We start from the raw sequence: 21,635 nt of genomic DNA, 5'->3' as shown, positions 1-21,635 counted from the left end.
CAGAATGTAGTATAGTGTAGAAAAAACACGAAAATATCTCCTCCGTATATTACTTTTCGAAAGCGAAAACTCGAAAACGTAAATTTTATAGCAAGATCTTTATTCTGGGTTTTCTCGGAGATCTTTTCGAACAATTTCTAACAAATTTCAACGGGTTTTCCCTCTTACAAAGCATCAGGGTTTCACGGTTTTAGCCTCTACAAAGGAGAGTTTTAGAAAATATAAAATCGTTTTGTAAATTACACAATACTATTATGCATTATGCAATATGCATTATGTTTTATGCATTTTGTACCTGCCGGTTTTTTTTAAATGTTTTTACACATCTGATGATTGTGATAAGCATGAAACTTCATAGTAATGTATTTTTTAACCTTGTGAATTTTAAAAGATGTATTTTAGAAAATAAGAGAAAAGAACGGGGGTCAAATTTAATTTTTCTCCCTTCTTGCGGCAAACATAAATTCATAAAAGACGCCCATTTATTTTAAGAAAGGGGTGTTATTTCATAAATAAATTATGTAAGTAAGTGATATTTTAAGTAACAAGTTCATTAACAATTTTATTTTGAAGTTTAATCTTAAAAACAAAACCCCTGTGCTAGATGATAATTTCATTTCTTAACTTATGGACCCATTTGGAAGTATTTGTAATACAGATCATTTGGCATTGCAGCATATACAAGAATTGGAATCTAAAGTCTGAAGTCGTAACTCCTTGCCATTGACCCTGCAGAGAAATTTTTAGTTGGCAGACACTGACTTTAGGTTGGTTTGGAAATCGTTTTATTTTGAAATGTAATCTTCACTTTAGATGAATACTTTTCTGTATTTGGATTCATGAAAGGTTCAAAGTTTGTTTACTTTTTATTTCAAATTATTTCATTGATTTATTGAGCTGCAATAGCTGATTGAAAAATGAAGATTTTTGATAGTTATCGGCGTAGGCTTGGCCGCCATTTTGAATTTCAATTTTTTTTTCGCCTGTACTCTGCAATTTAAAGGTTGTTCGTAATATGCAATTTGGCATACACGTAACACTTGTGTAATAGTCCCAAGTTAGAGCAGTTGACAATGACAGTAGTTTATAAAGTGTTTTGAAATTTTGTTGTTTAAATTGGTCAGTCATTTGAGAGCTAGCATGTTAGCCTTCACTGATCAAGTTACTTGATCTCACAGTACGCAGCGCGCAGCTCCGCTCGCAGCTCTACGCTACCATTTTCGTTTTGATTTAACTTTGTATTTTAATGACCAGCCAGGTCATTCATTTGAGGGCTATGCATATTAGCCTCCACTGATGCAAGTTAACCGATCTCACGGTAGTAGGTAAGCGTAAGGTACAAACCTCCAGGATATGATTCCACTTTTTTTTTCTATCTTTACTCACTTCCCTTGTATGTTTTAACTGACTAAGATTTATTTGAGTGTATTATTCCTGTCTCTGCAAAAGAAATATATGGAACTGACATATATGTAGAGGAAGCTCCCAACCCTACCGGTGAAAATGGATCCATCAATGTAGAGGTAAACAACACTAAACTCTAAGAAAGCAGCTGGATATACACTATCCTGTAAGGTTTAAAGTTCAATGCCGGGAGCTAATTTGCCATTATCAATTAGGTGTTTCAGATAAAAACGGCAATTTTTGCTCTTTTCTGCAACTATTCTGAACTATTGCCAAAAAAAATATTTTGAGGAAAAGGTTTTTCGGATCTTTAAAAGTGATTTTTCAATTTTTCATTGCTCAATAACATGAAAAGTTCTCAAATGAAATGTAAATGCATCAATGCCAAAACACAGCCTGAAAGAGAAAACAGAACTCCTGTTGTATGCTTTTTTACATTATGACTTGATTTTGCTAGTCTGCATTCTGACAGAAACCAATTGAAAACTAAAATAAACGAGGCAAAGTGGACCTACTAATTGCAAGGGTGTCGAAAACCACGTGTTCAATAATGAGATCAACTTTTCTTTCAAAAATTGCTGAAAACGGCAATTTTCATTTATTTACTTTTTTTAGATTTTACTTTTCTGCTGATTCAGCATGTTATGGTTGAAAAAATTGCCGTTTTCGGCAATAGTTGTCGAAAATAGGAATAAAAATCATAACAACTTTTTTATTTGTTTTGATCTGTTAGACTATTTATACGTTGTAGACTATTTCTCATCTTCGATTCTCTGAAGAAAACGGGATGCAAGAGTTAGATTATCAACAAAGTGCCATAAAAACCCATTGAATAAATAAAGAACTTAGAATATTTACAGGCCATATTTTAGAAAGGCAAAGCAGTGTCCGCTGGTGGTCAAAAAGAGCACTTTTTCCAGTGTTTTTTACTAAAAAGGCTCTTTTTACCAGTATTTTAGTAATTTCAAGAGGGGTAGCGTCCGATTACCAGACGCTTTAAAGGGCATGAAAAATGACCTGATTTAAAATATTTTTATTTTGAAGAATTGGTGCAAAAATGAAACATAGAAAAATTTAATTTTTTATTGGTTTAATTGAAATTGGGGATTTGGAAAATTTTCTATGTTTTTTTTTTTTGCACAAACCGCTGTAACTATGGGCAAGAAGGAGTCTTAGTCTAACAGTCACACTAGAAAATCAAGCTTTCAGAAAAAACAACATCAGTCATCTACAGCATGTATTTGTAACAACAAGGATGAGAATTACCTTAATCAAGCTCAAGTTCCCAAGAAAATAACTTAATAAATTGATTTAATGGAGGTTGACTCGATGACAAATCGTGGCAATGCATTCCATGTAGGGATTGTTCTATAGTAGAATGACTTTGTTTGCGCTCCTCGAAAACCATCAGCAGCAAAGTTTGGAACAGATTCGTGATCGTGAAATCTGACCTGACGAGTTCTTTTAACTAGCTTGTCGTGAGTTGTTTCTCATAGTGGAGATTACAATACTGCAAAATCAGTCTTGTTCTTTGGACCGCTTCAATCAGATTAATGCCACGGCGTAAATTTCAGCTGCCACACTGATTGTGCATATTCTAGATGCGTTTTAGTTCTAGTTCTATTGAATTATCACATAATACACTACGTACATTTTCGTGATTTTAAACATAAAGGATAAAATAAAATAAAAAGTTAAAAACATTAGCACAAGATGTTCTAAGACACTGCTGAAAATGTGGAAAGCACAACAGTAGGTGTAGACTCAAAATGTCAAAGTGTAAGAGTGAGCTGGGACGAGACGATGACATGCTAAGCTAAGTAGAAAAATTGTAGGAATTATTATTTGTAATTTGGAAATTAAAAACTATTAAAATAAATATTTTCATATCAAAATGTAAGATAAAAATATTAAGTTGAAATATTAAAATTAACCATGTCGATGATTCCACAAAGGTGATGAGGCCAGCAGTGCTAAGTAAAAAAGAAAACACGGCGCAAAAATTGTTCAAACAGAAGACAAAGCATGGGGACAAGACACAAAGAGTAAAATCGCATGAGACAAAAAGGACTAGCTCAGGATAGAAAAAAGTAAAAATCAAAAAGAAATAAAAAATAAAAAATTCCACAAGTTAAAATTCGTAGTTTGAAATGCTAAGGCTAAATTTATCAGGGTCTTCTTCATTGACGATATGGGTTGGTAAGGCATTCCACAGCCTAATTGTTGAGGGGACATAGCTGTATTCATACGACTGGATTCGTGCATTTATTGGTATAATTTTTAAGTTAGCGGTACGAGCACGACATACAAGAGAAGATAAACAAGCAATTCGACCGTGTAGAATCTTATGCATGTAGTTCAGTTTAGTTTCAAGCTGTCTTTGCTGGAGGATCTTAAGGTTAAGATTACGAATCATGGTGGTTGGACTACTGGAATATCTCCAATCATTACATATAAATCTGGATGCCTTGCGTTTGACCATTTCTAATTGGTATATGTTTGCTGAAGTATGAGGATCCCAGACAACTGATGCGTATTCAAAAATAGCCTCACATAGGTACGATAAGCTTGGAGCTTGATTACTTGGTTACATGTACGCAGTTTACACTGGAGGAAGCATCTGATTTGGTTGGCTTTTTTCAAGGTGTAGTTGACATGGGTATTCCAAGATAACTTTTTGTGTATAAATACGCCGAGTTGTTTAGCTGAGTAAACATGCTCAAGGATCTGGTTATGCATGGAATAGTCAGATAGGATGATTTTGGGCTTATTGGTGACTCTGAGGACCTTGCATTTGTCTGGATTGAATTCCATGGACCAATGCCTTTCCCACTCAATCAGATTATTTAGATCATGTTGAAGTTGATAAGCGTCATTGACTGATTCAATTTTTCTGTATAATAGAGCATCACCCGCAAAAAGACGAATTTGAGAGTTCGCACACAATGGTAGATCGTTTATGTATACTAGAAATAGAAGTGGTCCCAATACTGTCTCTAGGGGAACACCAGATAATACCATGACTTTGTCTGAACGCATGCTGTTAACAAGTACAGTTTGCGTTCGGTTTGCAAGGTAATTTCTAATCCAGGAGAGAGTATTACCTCTTATTCCGTAGTGATCGAGCTTAATGCACAGTTTGTCATGGTCTACCTTGTCAAATGCTTTTGAAAAATCAAGCAAGATGGAATCGATTTGACTTTCCCTCATTAAGCGATTATGTAAGGTCATTAATGGTGAGTAAAAGCTGAGATTCACATGAACGATTTTTCCGAAAGCCATGTTATGTATCAGTTAGTATGTTGTTTTTATCAAGGTGGGAGATGATATTACTGTGAAGAATATGCTCGAATATCTTGCATGATACTGATGTTAGGCTTATTGGCCTGTAGTTTTCAGCTTTGGCTCGGTCTGTTTTTCCTGGTTTGAAGACTGGGGCAACCAAGGCATGACACCAGTCCTTTGGAGTCATTGACTGCAGTATGGATGTCTGCATTACCAAAGTTAGTCCAGGTGCAATTTCATTACCAAGTTCCTTTAGGAATTTAGAGAAGATATTGTCTGGACCGGATGCTTTGTTTGGGTTGAGATTTTTCAAAAGTTTCTTGAGAAACTGACAAAGGCTGTATACAATGTGGAAAATGCCGAAGGACTCAGGTCACTAAAGCTTCTTTGGATGACTCGTAAGATAGAGAGTTCGCTTTATTGACTTGTCTAGAGATATGTTCCTTAAAATATAATTCAGAGTCAATCAAGATACCTAGGTCTTTTTCTTCAAAAACATGTTCAAGTTCGTTACCTCCAAGCTGGTATCTGTTTGTATGCTTAATATTGACAAATTTACCTATAGTCTAGACATAGCATTTGCATGAAACTTTAGAAACCAATCTCGGGACCACTTTTCCAATTCTAAGACATCTTTTTGAACAACTAGTAGGCCTTGGCCAGTGACCCAAAAACGTTTCACTTTTTTTCAAAATGTCTGTGACCAACTTTTTGATATGTCTCCTAGACAATTTGAGGGTGCTGATTTGGAATTTAAATGTTACCAAGCTTGAAAACCTGCAGTTTTTGATCAATTTGTGATTTTCTGCGTTTTCAGGCAAAATTGTAAGCCTTTTAATTTTTGGGGGGTCTTCAAAATCCAAAAAAGACCTATACCACGCGATAGAGCTCTTCAAAGTGAGCAAAAAAATGTATTATATCAAAGTCTCAACTTTTCTTGATCAAAAGTTTTGAGCGTTTTTTTTTTGTCAACATATCAAAAAGTTGGTCACGGACATTTTAATTTTTTCTTTATTTTTGAAACTTTAGCAATCCACTGGCCACGGCCTATAGAGAGTCTGATAGAATCGATTATTTTCACTATCTTCGTATCGTCGGCAGAGAGAAATACTTTAATGGGATAAATTTTCGCGGGGATTAAATTTCGCGGTTGAGCTCATCCGCGAAATTTTAAGATTTCGCGGGGATTAATTTTCGCGGACGAGGGATTTCCTGATTTTTCGCGGGGATTTAATTTCGCGGATTGGGGTACAAATTAAAATTTTTGAAAAGAGTCAAAACATTGAAATAAAATTTTTCCAGGAAAATTAAGAATTCTTTTTTCAAGTAATAAGAGGGTGTTTTGGAATAGGGCGAGGAGATATGTATTACAACTATCAAAAGTTGAATTTGAACTTCCATGGTGTTAAAAGAAGCAAAAGAGAGATAAATAAAATGCCTTAAAATTTTTGTTTCGTTATTTTCACTCTTTCTTATCATTGAAAATAAATTCTTTTGTCTTCCGTTTTCCCTCCTTTTCTTACATATCCTTTTAAATGTTTAATTTCAAGCCAGTTGGATTACCCTCTTGCATTGAAAAGTTTTTAACAATAAGCGATCACTTTAGATAAAAAATTTTCCAATACCTCTTCCAAGTTTGTAAATTTGTGAAGAAAATTTTGAGGAAAACGATTTTTTGCTAACAAGCATATCGAGGATTTGACCTTTTATCGAGGGTTGCGTGCCCTCATGTAGAAAAAAAATAAAAAACGATAAAAATAGAAATTTCGCGGATTGCAAAAAAAATTCAAATTTTTCGCGGAAACTAATTTTCGCGGATGGGCCTTTTTCAAATTTCCAATGGGACTTATTTTCGCGGATGACACCCAAATCCGCGAAATCCGCGAAAATTAATCCCCGCGAAAATTTATCCCATTAAAGTACATCGAAGAATACCTTTTCGTTTATGTAGATAACAAAGAGCAGAGACCCAAGTACGCTTCCTTGAGGAATTCCACTTATGACATGGTCAGTAGTTGATTTAGCTGAGATAACCTTGACTAGTTGCTTTTGGTCTGATAAAAAAGCTGTAATCCATTTTAACATTTTCGCTGATACCGTAACATTCTAGTTTCTTTACCAACCTCGTGTGAGGAACTGTATCAAACGTGTTTGCAAAATCAAAGTAGACACAGTAAATGAATCCCTTTATAAGTTTTGCGGTGTATTTTTTTTGCTTGCGAGCCAAGTAAACGATATAGTGCTTTCGCAGCATTAATCTTTGATACACATTTCGGCGGGATGCTAGTGTGACTGTCTGAACTGCCAAGGCTTTCAAATCTTTAGTAAATCTCAGAAGTTAAGGTGTTATTAAGGGCTCACTCACAAATCAATTTTATGTGTAAGACACAAATATATTCTTCGATCCAGTACGTATGTGGGAATAGTGTCAGGGCTTTGTGTCTAGAACCAATAATTATTACTCACTCTATTGACATTACTGGGTGGGGTTGTTATGGATTATTCAGAATCGTGTAAGACACGATTATATTTTTACAAAGATAATTGCTTATTCAGTTTTTCATAAACTTCGTGAACTTGGGATTGATGAAAACCAATTCGGTGAGGATGGAGCACCACCTGCTGACAATGGCGGTGCTGATATAATGGGTCAATTTGAGGATTTAGGTAATGCACCAATCGATGATGGAGCTCCACAAGAACCCGTGATGAATGGATTTACAGAACCTGCACCAACGTTTTGGGATATGGGTGGATGGGTCAGCTTTTCCCTATTAAAAGAGGATTTCCCAGACTGTTGGACATTTGGCCCTTCATGGCTGTAGAGATCTTTAATTTTACTCATAGTAGTGATTCAGTACATTTTTTGTTTCGGCTCCTTGAAGCCACACCATATTAGCCTGGTATGAGTCCAGTGTTCCTAAATTCCAAGGGGGGTTGAGGAAAGAAGGTACTATCTTTAAGACTCTGATTTGTGAACAGGACATGTTATGCCTCAAAATTATCCTCCTCGAACTAGAAATAACCAATGATAAAAGAGAAAGTGTGATTTTTTTTGTGCCTTGCGTGGCTTTCAGTTGGTCTCCTGTTTAAGTCCCCCTCTTGGCATTCAAACTGGCCTCTTCCCTCAAAACACAAACTTTTTTCAAAGGGACTAACTATTTATACCTTTAAAATTATAAATTATCGTCTCAAACAAAAGTAGTAATTTAAAGTTATTTTTTATTTTAGTCAATTCTCTGAATAAAAAACAAAAATAATAAAATGGCTGACTTATTAGGAGATGACCCAGCTGCTGAATTCTTACAGCAAGAAGAAGATCAACTTCGTGAACTTGGGATTGATGAAAACCAATTCGGTGAGGATGGAGCACCACCTCCTGACAATGGCGGTGCTGATATAATGGGTCAATTTGAGGATTTAGGTAATGCACCAATCGATGATGGAGCTCCACAAGAACCCGTGATGAATGGATTTACAGAACCTGCACCAGCTCCGATCATCCCTATTCAACCTGCCGAGGAACCAGAATCTTTAAAACAATGGCGCGAAGAAAAAGCTGACTCACTTCAAAAACAGGTAAATTTCTATTCTTTAACATTATTTGATTATGATTATGGTTTACTTCTTGATTATATGGGGTAGGTTAATTAAGATTTGGCCAAAGAAGATTAAAAGTAAGGAATAAAGGATCTTTAAATACCTTGAAGAGAAGACATTTCGGTGTGCGGGACAATTTGCCAATTTTCGAACAATACACATGTTGCAAAATTAAAGTCTTCAGACAAATCACGCTTTTACTCGAAATTTTTATGTGCTTACTGCATGACATTTATTTCTGATTGGTTCGGTCGGATTTATTGGCACTAATAAATTTATCTGCTGTAAGTTGTAAAGCAAGTAACATGGGAATAAAATCACGTTAACTTTTTTCGAGTAATCACATGTTTCGGTTGCACTGATATAATTTTGCAACCCGTGTATTTATTTTGGCTAACTAGGAAACTTCTTTAAATTTGGCGAGAATTAGTTTTGGCAAATTACCCTTTATTTTGTTAGTTTTTTTGCTGAGAAAAGGAGAAATGAGGGTCTTTTTAGGGAAAATCTGGACTAAGTTGAACAACAATTAAATTTGGCGAGAAATAATTTTGACGTATGACCATCCAATCTAAATTTAATTTTGGAATCAGTTCATTTTATATAATAACTTAAGTGACAACAAATTCTAAAGGGGAAATTTTGAAAAACATCGTACTCACCCAAAACAATGGGATTTCTATGTGAAAATTATTCAACCCTGTTATCATATTCCTAACTGTCTGCCTCAGAATTTACACCCTACCCTGTCTTCTACCTGCTTCTACAAGTCAAGAATTTTCCCAAATTGTGTTGCTTTAAGTCTTATCTTTCTCATATTCTTCATCTTCTTTCAACAGGAGGAAGAAGAAGTGGAGAACCATCAACAATGGACAGAACGTGCCAAGAAAGAATTAGACGACTGGTACAACCATTACAATGAACAACTCGATAAAACCAAAACGGAAAACAGATCGGCCGAAGAGCAATTCATTGAAGAAATGACCGATACGAAGCCAGGCAACGAATGGGAGAAAGTATCCAGATTCTGTGATTTCAACCCTAAAAATAGTAAAAATACAAAGGATGTTGGACGCATGAGAAGCATCTTGTTACAATTGAAACAAAACCCATTAATTCGATAGACTCTACATTCACCTTTTTATCTCATCTCACCTTATATCAGGTATGCTCTCTATGGTGAACATTTTATAGATAGTCTTGTGATTTATAGTTTTTCCATTACGATTACCTTTCTGAGGTCCTTTTTTTGCTAATTTCACTTTTTTGTTTGTTTGTTTCAATTTGTAACATATATATAATGGCGGGTATATAATTTTTATTTTTACTACTGTAGACATTTTTGCTAATTCTCTTTTGTTCTCTCTTGACATTCTCTGAAATGATTATTCGAAATCTTGATTAAATGTGTGTTATCATCTGCCTATAGAGTTGTTAAAATTCAATTCCTGTAAGTTTCTAATGGTTCATCAAAGTTTCAGCATCAAAGAAATGTGAAACTAACTAAACTTTTGTTTTTTATTTACCATGGCTGAATCATATCATTGATTGGAATTTAATTTAAATTATCGTTTTAATAGAAAATACAACAATCCAAAAATGTAAACACTTTATCAACTTCAGTCTAGAGGCTTCCTTTTTCAAATCAGATGAGATGGAGTTTAATACTTTAATAATTGGTCATTTGAAGTAATAAAAATGACGAATTCTTTAGAAAAAGTAACAAAATTGATTAATTACTGGTTAACAACCAACCAAATCAAATAAGAGCTTCTAAAAACTCCATCTCGTCCCTTCAAAATACACCCTTCATTTCCCACATTTATCTACTTTTCGATGAAATTTTGGAAAAATATTTGTTCGATCAACATAGATCTATGTGAAAGAAATTTTATTGAAATGACTCCCAGTAATACGAGAGTTTTACCCTGAAAGATATTTTTTAAACTCCAGGATAATCCTTTTCCAACTTTGCTATCCTTGAATTGAGAATATCGTATCATCTGTTGTGAAAACTAGTGCGAAAGATATATTACAATAGGTAAGAAAATTACTTTGATTCCGACTGACAAATTAGTAAAACACAATTAAAGTCTGTCTCAATTTAGTCTGCAGCGGAGACAAAAAAGGCAATAACTTTTGATAGAATCAATCGTGTGAAGATCATAATCATAGCCACTTATTAAAGAAGTTGAAGTTCTTCTTCTTCACTTTTCATCTTCATTCTTTCATTTTTTAAATTTTTTCTTCGTTTTTTTGGATAAAATTCCACTCTTGAATACCTTTTAACGAGCAAAAAACCACCATCTAATCATATGACTATATGGTCTAATTCAAATTCTATAAAGAGTTGCAGATTATTTTGAAACAGACTTTAAAATCATCGTCGGATGGTCTACACGTTTAGCAAGGCTCCGTAGGCAAATAAATGACATGATATATTAATTTCTGAAATGTATATTTGTTCAAATGAGTGAAATAGCTATTAAACTTGAGAGGGGAGGTATGAGATTCACTGAAATATTTTTTGCTGATAGAATGTGTATATGCTGTGCTGGGGAAAGCTTTACTTAGTCAATAATCTAAACGCCTACAACTATAACGATGTCAGCATTTACTCATAGCTTTATACCGTCCGAACGGTAGTCCATTAAGGTATAACTGAATGCTAGACTCAGGCAAATTGACCTTGATAACTTTTTCTCGCCATTAGCACCGACTAAAACTTGTCAAATTATACATAAAAAAAAGCGTATTTGGATGTAGATTATATTTGTTTGCAAGTATTTTTCGGTTCTAGGACAATTGCCCCCCGTGACATTTCCCCCAGACAATTCCCCCCAGGACAATTGCCCTCGGGACAATTCCCCCCAGACAATTACCCCCAGGACAATTGCCCCCAGACAACTGCCCCCAGGACAATTGCCCCCAGACAATTACCCCAGGACAATTGCCCCCAGACAATTGCCTCCAGGACAATTCCCCCCCCCCAGGACAATTGCCCCCTCCCCCCCCCCAAAAAAAAGACAATCACCGTTGAGACAATTCTTGATCGGGTGATCGTTAGTCTTTTTGACTATTTTTCTTGTTAGACTTTAGACTTGACGATTACAGAGAAAAGTCTGCATAATATACCCACTTTAAAACAATCATGTGTGACCAAAAACAAATAAAGAGCGATCTCAAAAATAAGCGATAATTTTTCTGGCAAATTTTCTTATAAAAAAGTGTTTACTGAATTCCCATGTACATAGGCCGTTATTGAAAAACAAAATGAAAATAAAAGGCTTACTGGAAAAGTGGGACGTGGGACGGTGGCTCAGGTGGGACGCTTAAGTGGGACGATGCTGGGACGATGCTGGCTCGGATGCTGAGACGCTCAAGTGGGACGATGGTGGGACGATGCTGGGACGCTCTTTCATGTTGTCGCTTTAATATTCTTGGCTCCGAGAAAACCCAGGTGTGATTTATTTATTCATTCATTCATGAAACTTAAAAAAACGTCTTCAAAAAAAATAGGATATTTCAAAGATGAGGTTTTTTATAAGAACATTAAGGCTAAAATCGAGTTACTCGATCACCATAAATTTTGACATCTTTTTTTACTTTTGACATCCGGGGGGCAATTGTCCCGTCACGGTATTTTTCAGCAGGATTTGTGGATGTCAGATCTACGATTACAATTATTACTATTTCTTTTTTTAAGAGGAATGAGTGAAACCTGACAAACTTATAATCGATTGGTAACTAGATATATGAGGATGTGTAACCTTCAGGTCATTAGATGAAGTGACAATTAAAATCTATGTTCTTGGAATAAATTCATTTTCTTCTTTTTTCACGACAAATTTAAAAAAATTCATGAAATACGTAGAATATATTTTGATCATCTTATTCTTCTGATCTTCTCATGTTGTAGCAGTTGTATTTGCAATGTCGGAGTCTCATGTCACAGATAAATCGGAAGCTACGGCAAGTCTGGCGCTCTTGGTAACACTAAAAGCGAAAAAAAAACTTTAGAATAAATAAGGGCAATGTTAGCGATGTTTTTTCGTGTGTGACTTCCGTACTAAATAATTTTCGTACGTAGCCGCCGCCTATTGCCGCGTGGGCATTCTTTTGCCGGTTTTACCACCCTAAAACCGTCTCAGCCTTTTTTTCGCACCTATATACAATAGAAAAAGGTGTAAAAAAAGGATTGGATCGAATTCAGGGATAATTTAATAATTTAATAATAAAGTGGCACTCGAAAAGTTGTATTCGTTTAGAAAATGGTAGGGGCTTAAAAACATTTTAAATTTACTTGAAGGATTACTTACTTTAAAACTTAATATTCAGCAAAAGTGATTTGTATTTTCTTTAAGAGTACTGATATGTGATATGTGATTTTCTCAGCTGAGGGGTTAATACTAGTAGAGTAGAAAACGTAATTTTCCATTCAAAGAACTCGGTGCTAAGGTATCTTTTTTAAAAAAAGGTTTCGCTTACTCTGTGGATGCAGTGTTTGATCTTTTCCATTCGTTCATCATGTTTACATCCAAAATATTTGGCCAAACAGACATAGAATTTTTGACGGTCTCCTTCGGCGTCCTTTGCACATTCACGGAATTCGTGACGACACTACATGACAATAAAGATGATGTCATTAAATTAGATCAGGTTCCATTTGGTATTCGTAAAAGGTGGAATGGACATTTTCAGGGTGTTTTTCCGAGAAGAATTTCAAGAGGGTGTTATGAAAGTCTTTGGAATTGTGGTATAAGTTTGGTCTAAATCAGTTTTTTGTAAGGATAATTAGATGAATGAGCATCGTTTACCAGATAAGACTATCCCTTGGATATTTAACGGGACAGCCCCATTATATGGTGGTATAATGACACCCATCGTTTCTCGTGTTGTGAAATTAACCAGTAGTCACTCCCTTCATTCGCATATTATAGTGCAAGTGATAAAATTTCTGACTAATTTGAATTTTAAACACTTGTTAGTGTCAATTTTTTTGAAAAGCAGGACCGAGAGGTTTGGAAATTGTACTTACACTGACGTGGCCTGATCCTTCTTCTTCTTCGATTTCTATTGGAAAATGAAAAACGAGTTTTAAATGATTTCTCATATGAAAAGCTTTTGAAATATCTGATAAAATCCTCTTTCCAAAGACTCTTCATAGATCAACAGTCAAACACTACAACTTACAAAACATCCATATAATGTAAGATGTACGTTGAAACAGCGTCAGCGATCTGTAGAAGATCTTATTTCGTCAGGATAACACTACAGTACAAATCCATTCGGGTTAAAGAGTAGACTTGAAGCTAAATGGACCTGAGACAGATGAAAAATAGAGTACCAACTTACCATCAAAAGGTATTTCAGCAAAAGCTACGGCAACGAAAAGGAAAAGTAAAGCAATCTTCATTTTGACTTCTTTATTATGATGATACTCACAACAGAAAAGAAATAGAAGCGGTGATGATGTTCTTCCTTCAAATGAATCCCCTATTTATACGGTTTCAATGTTTGGAAACTGGGTTTCAAAAAGGTATTAAATTCCAGACAATTATTGAAAAATATGGTTAATGAATTGTTACAGCTTTTCATTTGTTCAAATAAACTTGCTAGGCTAGACAAAGGTTATTGCAATTTAAATGTACAAATATGGAAACTTACCTAATTTTCACTTTCGAATCAAAAAAATCATTCGTTCTTCGTAGTTCCTGAATGTAATTAAAACGTCTTTTGAATCATTCATCACGTTTGCAAATTTTAAATCTATTTTTCACGTGTATTTTGATTGCAAAGTCTTTGGTTGAAGTAAAAAATATCATCAATTTTTTAAGTAAGAGAAATTGGGTCCAGTTCAAACTAGGTAAAGTTACTACCACAAAGCCTGCTGCAGTATTCTTAATACCTTAAGGGAACTAATTTTTGCGAGAACTAATTTTTGCGGTTTTTGTGGATTTGGCCCCAAACCGCAAAATTTAGTTCCCGCAAAAGGTTTGTCGACCTACGGACCGCAAAAATTAATTCCCGCAAAATTTTTCAAAATTGGTCATCCGAAAAAATAAATTTAACGATAAATTTATCGTTGTTCTTTAAGTTTCATTTCAAAGCTTTTTGTGAAATTTAAAAGGAAAATTCATTTTTCATTGAAAATTAACAGGAATTTTAGGCCCATTTGAATGAATTTCTTTCTAAGATCACTAATTGATGTCTGCCATTTTTGTACAAAACGTATCAACAGAATTTTGGTTCATGGAAATTTGTATTTCATGCTAGCTGACCGCAAAATTTAATTCCCGTAAATATTAAGATAATTTAACGACCGCAAAAATTAATTCCGCAAAAAAATGTTTTTTGATGGTCCACAAAAATTAGTTCCCGCGAAAATTAGTTCCCTTAAGGAATATTTATCATTTATAATTCTTTTTTCTGACAAATTTTATGACCTTTCAATTGTTTATGTTTAATTATGGCACAGACCAAGAGGCGTTCATTTTTATCTTTATCTAAAGTTATTGAAGTCAGGAAGCACATGGATGACATGGTTGCAACGGCAGGAGAAAATTTCGACTTTGACTCCCCGAATATGCACCCCAGTAGTGCACTCTGTATAAGCAAAAATGTTTCAACAATGTTATACTATATCAACAAATTTAGGGCTTTGATTTCACATTACAATGAACAAAGGCTTCAGGATTTTATCTAACTCGATTATCTACAATCAGTCAGGAAATATGTTGGCAGCTGGACAAAAATTACAGGACTCTTTCTCTAAAACCCCCTCCCCCTAGTAACAATGTTTCATGACCGACACAGGCCTGCTCAGACACTCCTAACTATCCAACATTGATAATAGGGGAAGGGGGTCTTAGAACTGCCTTTTTTTGCCACTATTTCCCTGACTGATTGTAGTTACTTGATACATCAAGTGCATTATCCTAGTCCTAAACGGAACTGAGAATTATTGGTTTTATAAAAAAATTTGATACTTTAAAAATATTGTAACAGTCAAAATCAGAAACCCTTCACCTGGGCTCGTAAATCTGATAATCTGATTTGCTTCTGTAATGAAACTGTGTATTTTGTTTCGGTTTTTCTTGTTTCAAAATGAATCTTTATACGAAAAGGAAACGATTAAGCCCCGATAAAGCCTATAAAGATATTTTGCTGGTACACCACAAACATTTTGACTTTCTCAGCTGACTTATTCAGTGATTTTATATCACGAATAGTTTATCACTTACTTCCTTGACACTTTTATTAACAATCTATCCTTTTTCCGCTTCGATAATCTAATTGGGCATCTATGTGAAACTGAAACTCATATCTGTTAAATTTTTTCCTTCCATGTTGAAATTATATTGTAATTCCAATCTCCAAACCTTGGCCTGACTGTCAGTAATAACATATACAGTTATGACTTAATTTGAAAAAATTATATTCTAATTTATATGTCGGAAAAAGAGCTTGCATTTTCATACAATAATGGGGCTCCCCCAGGGGCTGGCGTGACACGTGAATGAGCCTTTTTCCTGACGTGAATACGTGAATTGGACTTTTTTAGCGTGTGAATACGTGAATCAAGATATCAGCGTGAACGTGTTAGCCAAAACAAAACAGTCAAGAGAAATTTTCTCCGTCAGCGTTATTCGTCTCTCCGTAGTCACTTATATATTGTTACTTCAATACAATACACAAAATGATACCGCGTTAACTTAGAGACTTAGAGCAGGATTTTTGCTCCTTCAATAATTTGCAAAAGTAGATAGTTCTAAAACATCTTTTATGTATGCAGCATCGAACAATTAAAAAATAATTCTCAGATAATGATGTACATGATGCGTTTTCAAGCAATCTAGGCATTCTAAATCTTAAAAGTTTTCTCTTGGGCGAAACTCTTGAAACCAGATATTTGCTAACAAATGGTCAGTGCTAAATAAAATCAAAGATTTTCAAAAGAATTGTGTCACAAAACAAGGCATACTTGGCTAACAATATCGTATTAAGGCCGTTTTTCAGTCATAAAAAAGCGAAAATTGTCGAAAAATTTCGTACTCGCTTCGCTCGCGTTGTTGTTTTCCATACATTTGCTTCCATGAGATAGGGGTCGAGCATTGGAATTTGAGTCCTCTGATCGTACTAAGCTTGTGTTGAAGTCTACGGCTTCTCAAACCATGATTGGCCCAACCTCGATTTAAAATTAAAAAAGACTTCCTACGCTTCTGCGAGGAAGAAAACCCCACACCAAAAGCCCACCCTACGCCAGAGGGATAGTTCTTTGTAACTTTGGCGCGGCAGACCTAAAACATTGCTTTACTGAAGCTCAAATAGCTGTAAAAGATGCCTTAAAAGGTCGACGCTATTGAGAATAAGGTTACAAAACTGCAGAAAACTTCATATTGGCGAAAATGTTTGGCATAATAAGAATAGGTTAAACTGCTTAAAAAAAACACAAAAAAGTCATATTTAGCCCATTAAGGTCACAATCGTTTTAACCAAAGATGTAAAAGCAAAATTGGTGCGTGAACGTGAAAAGCGTTTTTTTTTTTGCACGTGAATACGTGAATTAGCAAAATTTTGTGCGTGAATACGTGAATTGAGGGTCGACTGGAGGGGGTGCCTCAATAATGTCTTGAAACTCAAAATTTGGCATAACATCTTATACCAGTTCTCAGTTGTCATACTGGGATATTGTTCAAAAACCCGGAGGGGGAGAGGCACTCGATTGAAAAGCGACCATAAAAGCAGCCCAAATTAGGCCTTTGATATCGGACCCTTGCAGTGCAGAGAAAATTTACCCAAATTTGATTTTAATATCTATACGGTGTACGGTGTATTTTCTTGAAAACCTTTGACCATTTTAAGGTATGTGGTCAGATCCTCATCTTCGTTCAACCCCGGGGGTTCATAAAACAGAAAATATATTTACACGTTTTTTTATTAGAACACCTAAAATTTGGCTGAGCCTGGATGTGCTTATTTTTCTGGCAGTTTTCAGCCTAAAATGTTCTTAAATGCGTTCTTAATTTTTCAGACTACTCTAAATCGACAATAACATGTAAAATAAAGAGCACTTAAAATTGGCAAAATTTGAACAATATTTGACTCTCGATTTTAGAAAATCTAAGTTCGGTTTAGACGATCCTATCGTCTACACAAGATCACTAATAAAGGGAATAGTTTAGGATAGGAGAGGCGTGATAAATTCGGGTGGAGTAAGCAGTGGCGGAGATATTTACAGTGTTGTTCCAAAACTCTACTGCCACTTTTTCCCCGTAAACCGCCCTGACACCCTAACTCTTTCCTGCGTTTACTAAACTTTAAACGGACGATAGCATCGTTTCGGTTAAAACTGCTTGAAAAGAGAAAAAAATTGTAGTTTCTTGTCATTTTTTTCCAAACTGAGGCTGGGCATATTCTTACGATGTTCTTAATTTTTCGACGAATTTCAGCCTCAATGTTCTTATAAACTGGGTTCTAATAAAAAATAAAACGTGTATTTCTTACAGGGAAAAAACAGCTAAAAAAAGTACAATTGAGATAGAGAAAGAAGTTATTCTTTTTTAATTCCGTCCTTTTTTAAGGATTTTCCCAAGATAATTTTATTGTAAACCTCACGTAAAATAATATATACTAAACAACATCTTGACAGTTTTATTTTGTATACTATATACACTATTTACAACAAAAGGATATTCTAAATATAACATATTCTCACATATGGTAGACGTAGACTATATTTTTACTCAATATTATATTATTTACTTATTATATGTTATTGTATTTAGTTAATATTCTTTTTTCTTTAAAAATATTGCACAACATAAATATATTTGCTACATATAAACTCTACATGTTTAAATACAAAACATTATGATTTAACACAATTTAAAAAAAACTGCAACAAAAAACGTTAAAACACGTTGAAAACCTATTTTTCTGCTGACTCAAATAATCTCTGGGGTAAAACAGGCGAAATATTTTCGTTTTTAATTCTGATAATTTTTTGCTGTCTCAGCATTTTATGGACGCTCTATATTTGGAGGACAGCAACTACACCATTTTTTCTTTAAATGTTCGTGAGGTCCAAAACTTGAATGCACTGAAGATCTCAACGAATTAGTAGGTGAATGTTTGTATAGGTCATCCTTCTTGAAGTTGAAAACAAGTTTATCAGTAGAAGTAGAAAGTGATAAAGAGGGCGGGCAACTGCTGCTTGAAGACCAATAGGGTGATTTACGGGGCGATTCTTGGGGCGTGCTTGGCGTTGATGGATAACTGGATATTGACGAGGAGGGCGTGTAATCTGAGATACTGCTTCTTGGTGGATAAGGGCGGGGGCGATGAAAGGAGGGTGGAGTTGATAGATATGATGGGCGACTATAGTATGAGGATCTGTGAGGGTTGTGATATGGAGGACTTGAAGCTGAGAGTTTCCGATGTGGTGAGTGCATTGGATTGTAACGATCGTTCTTCTGTTTTTGCCATTCATATTCAGCTTGTTGAATCATGTCCTTCATGTATTTCTTCATTTTGTATCTATGAAAAATATTAAGAAAAATTATTCATTATTTGAAAATAATTGATTTAATTTCTTAAAATTTTCAAATATAAAAATTTATAATTTGAATTAATACATACTATATTAATACACCCCCTTTTCACAGATCCAGTAGGATTTTTTCAGTCAGTTGGGGTAAAAATAACGGACTGAAACTTGATGGAGATTGATATTACCATCAAAATCTATCTAATATCTGTAACCCCGTCCAACGTTAGATGAATGTTGAAACAACGCTGTGGGCCCAACTGGAAACCAACAACGAGAAGTTAAATCCTGACGCTACATACCTATGATTCTGAAACCATATCTTAATTTGCGTTGGAGTCAAGTTGATTTTCTTTGCTAATACTTCACGTTCTGGTGAAGATAAGTAAGGTTGTTGTCGAAAAATTCTTTCCAGTTCCCATGTCTGTTGGCGTGTGAAAAGTATCCTTCGTTTCTTTGAATATGAGTCTTGTAAATCATCTTCGTCCACACTGGAAAGTTCGATGTCTGATAAATCTAAATTTTAAAAATATTAAGAATTTAGAACTCTGTAATTTTCAATCTCGCAAACTAACAAGAGCCACTTGCACCACGTTTTTATTTTACTTATGCACGTGATACAATCGTGAGTGCTATAAGAATCATAAAAAGCGAACCCGGGGGGGGGGTACTAGGGTTGGCGAATGAGGGGTATGTGCGGACGGGACCTTCGACCCTTAGAGAGACTGATTTTTGCTGAAAAGGTGACCCTTAGAGAGACTAATTTAAAACTTTCTGATTTTTCCGACCCTTAGTTTGAAAGGTGAAAAAAATGACCCTTACCGTCCGCACATACCCATCATCCATTTTTGCCTAAGTACCCCCCCCCCCCCCCGGGAAAGCGAAGAAAGGGTATTCCTTTGTATGAAAATAAAATGGTGAATGGTGTAATGATATACTGATATTTTCCTTCTTGTTAGTATCTATACTTCAGAAAAATGAAACCAAAAAATTCTTGCTACCACAACTATCAATGTGCAGGCTGAACCCGCATTCGTTTTTAAATTCTCCATCATTGACAGTACAATTTTTATAGGACTGAAGCATATGAAGCATATATATTGGTAGAGAATATTCAAAATGCATTTAGAGAACAAATTTCGAGAACCATTATGCATTCTAAAAACCAATTTCGTCAAAAAAAGTCACAAAAGTCACAAAACTTACCTTCTAGCTTCGGTCTTGAAGAATCATCTTTAGTTGGAGTAGCAGGTGGTGTGAGTTGATCTCTGCTTTTATCGTGGTCTTTCCTTTCACTGCTCTTATCTTTCAACAAATTTTCAATCAAGAAAGACATCATAAAATTGTGTACTGTTTATAACTATGTCTTGATCTCGGATTAGTGTTCTTACCGGTCCACCGTTCAGGAATAATTTAATTTTTTAAATTTTTCCTCCTTTGATGATGATGATGACAAACATCAAATATTTTCAATTTCCTATTTGAAGTTTAAACAAAGGAATTGATAACAATTAACATCAGCACCAGTTCAAAATGCGGATTTGATTTTTATTGACGTGTCAACTCAATACAACCATTACCATTTAAAAATAAATTCTAAAATATCTTTCGAGAGTTTCCTGTGTGTTTACAATAGCCTCTGCAAGTGATCCTTACATTTCTTTAGCCTTGCCTCCCCACCATTCTCTTTCCTTTGTATGTGACTGCTTTTGAAAGCTCAAAGGCGTTTATAGATTCAAGTTTTTCTTACTAATATCCGTAATCGCTCTAAGATTTCTTTTTTTCAAAATTTAAGAAATTGTCAAGTACGGTGAGCTTCCCCTTGATCAAAATATTTCTAAAATTTGAAATGATTTTTATTCATGTGCCTTACTGTATCTTAATCCAGAGTGGATAGTATTATAAGAAAAAAAATGTTTTACTTCCAATACTGTAAGACCAGCAGGTGGCCCTTTACATACAAAGTAACCGTTTATAATATTTAGACTTGACAATATCATAAAGTTGACGACCTCTCGCCGCTATTTGTTTCACTATCTTATATATTAGATAATAAAATTAATTGTTATTAATGTTAAGATTTCCTGTTAATTTTTTTATTCATTGTTTTTCAAGAAATAACTTTGTAACTTTTTTATTCCATTCAATTTTTACTTTTAATTTTTGTTTCTACTTTCTTTTAAAAATTACACACCTTGATTCGAGCCCAGTCCTTTATCAAAGTTTTGCTAGAGGTCAGAAAATTTTTGAAATTAAATGAGTAATTAAGTTGATTTTTGTCTTTTCAATTATCAGGATGCGCTAGATTTTTTATCGCAAAAATTGGATTAGGATGTTTTTCACACTTACGTCAAACTTTTCTTGTGAATGACTGGGAATGAAGCAAGATACAATCCTATTGGACAATAACGTCCTATCAATAGTTCTATAAACCAATCAGAAGCCGACTTTTAAAGTTTTAAAAGTGATACAGGGTTAACTCGATTAAAGTTGTTGACAATTTTTTCAAGAGGAGACTGTATCAGAAAAATTGGCAAGCGTTGATCACTGATTTCCTTGGCACTTGTTCTAAGCCCTATACAAAACAAAATTCAATGAAATAGAGTAAAATTTCATTAAAATATCAGAGTAAACTGCTAATAAATGGAAAGTTTTTTAAAAAAACAAGTGGGTAGGTAGACAGTAGACTTTTTATTAATCTTCAACTTTTGATTTAATAAGATTTCCAAGGTATTTCCTGATTGTATGAGTGAACTTAAAAACTAGCTTCCCTTATTGAACAATCGTATTGGTTTCAATA

The 21,635-nt window shown here is 34.6% G+C and overlaps 3 protein-coding genes across 3 annotated transcripts; 1 reads left to right on the top strand and 2 right to left on the bottom strand.

The window, feature by feature from the left end:
• Positions 1–7,899: 7,899 nt before the first annotated feature.
• On the top strand, positions 7,900–9,892 carry LOC136818161 (clathrin light chain B-like). Its single transcript, XM_067074520.1, has 2 exons — positions 7,900–8,268; positions 9,126–9,892. The coding sequence occupies exons 1-2, from the start codon at positions 7,954–7,956 to the stop codon at positions 9,408–9,410; spliced, it is 600 nt and encodes a 199-aa protein (XP_066930621.1). The 5' UTR covers positions 7,900–7,953; the 3' UTR covers positions 9,411–9,892.
• Positions 9,893–12,094: 2,202 nt separating this feature from the next.
• On the bottom strand, positions 12,095–13,726 carry LOC136818195 (uncharacterized). The gene is made up of 4 exons (XM_067074551.1): positions 13,642–13,726; positions 13,325–13,359; positions 12,775–12,906; positions 12,095–12,282 (listed from the first exon to the last, which is right to left on the bottom strand). The coding sequence occupies exons 1-4, from the start codon at positions 13,700–13,702 to the stop codon at positions 12,178–12,180; spliced, it is 333 nt and encodes a 110-aa protein (XP_066930652.1). The 5' UTR covers positions 13,703–13,726; the 3' UTR covers positions 12,095–12,177.
• Positions 13,727–17,859: 4,133 nt separating this feature from the next.
• On the bottom strand, positions 17,860–20,728 carry LOC136818209 (homeobox protein DTH-2-like). Its single transcript, XM_067074573.1, has 3 exons — positions 20,042–20,728; positions 19,138–19,351; positions 17,860–18,825 (listed from the first exon to the last, which is right to left on the bottom strand). The coding sequence occupies exons 1-3, from the start codon at positions 20,172–20,174 to the stop codon at positions 18,309–18,311; spliced, it is 864 nt and encodes a 287-aa protein (XP_066930674.1). The 5' UTR covers positions 20,175–20,728; the 3' UTR covers positions 17,860–18,308.
• Positions 20,729–21,635: the final 907 nt, after the last annotated feature.

Source organism: Clytia hemisphaerica, unplaced genomic scaffold (genome assembly GCF_902728285.1).
Source record: "Clytia hemisphaerica strain Z4C2 unplaced genomic scaffold, Clytia hemisphaerica genome assembly, whole genome shotgun sequence".
In the NCBI taxonomy this organism is placed as follows: domain Eukaryota; kingdom Metazoa; phylum Cnidaria; class Hydrozoa; order Leptothecata; family Clytiidae; genus Clytia; species Clytia hemisphaerica.
The sequence above is the reverse complement of the archived record's forward strand: the minus strand, read 5'-3'. Positions and strand labels throughout refer to the sequence as shown.

Excerpts from the sequence above, each read along its gene's own strand:
- LOC136818161 (XM_067074520.1), top strand. The coding sequence starts at position 7,954 with ATGGCTGACTTATTAGGAGATGACCCAGCTGCTGAATTCTTACAGCAA. Across the intron at positions 8,269-9,125 it reads CTGACTCACTTCAAAAACAG|GAGGAAGAAGAAGTGGAGAA; the intron begins GTAAATTTCTAT and ends TTCTTTCAACAG.
- LOC136818195 (XM_067074551.1), bottom strand. The coding sequence starts at position 13,702 with ATGAAGATTGCTTTACTTTTCCTTTTCGTTGCCGTAGCTTTTGCTGAA. Across the intron at positions 12,907-13,324 it reads AAGGATCAGGCCACGTCAGT|TGTCGTCACGAATTCCGTGA; the intron begins GTAAGTACAATT and ends ATTGTCATGTAG. Across the intron at positions 12,283-12,774 it reads TCAAACACTGCATCCACAGA|TGTTACCAAGAGCGCCAGAC; the intron begins GTAAGCGAAACC and ends TTTCGCTTTTAG.
- LOC136818209 (XM_067074573.1), bottom strand. The coding sequence starts at position 20,174 with ATGATGTCTTTCTTGATTGAAAATTTGTTGAAAGATAAGAGCAGTGAA. Across the intron at positions 19,352-20,041 it reads TTCAAGACCGAAGCTAGAAG|ATTTATCAGACATCGAACTT; the intron begins GTAAGTTTTGTG and ends TTTAAAATTTAG. Across the intron at positions 18,826-19,137 it reads ATATGGTTTCAGAATCATAG|ATACAAAATGAAGAAATACA; the intron begins GTATGTAGCGTC and ends TATTTTTCATAG.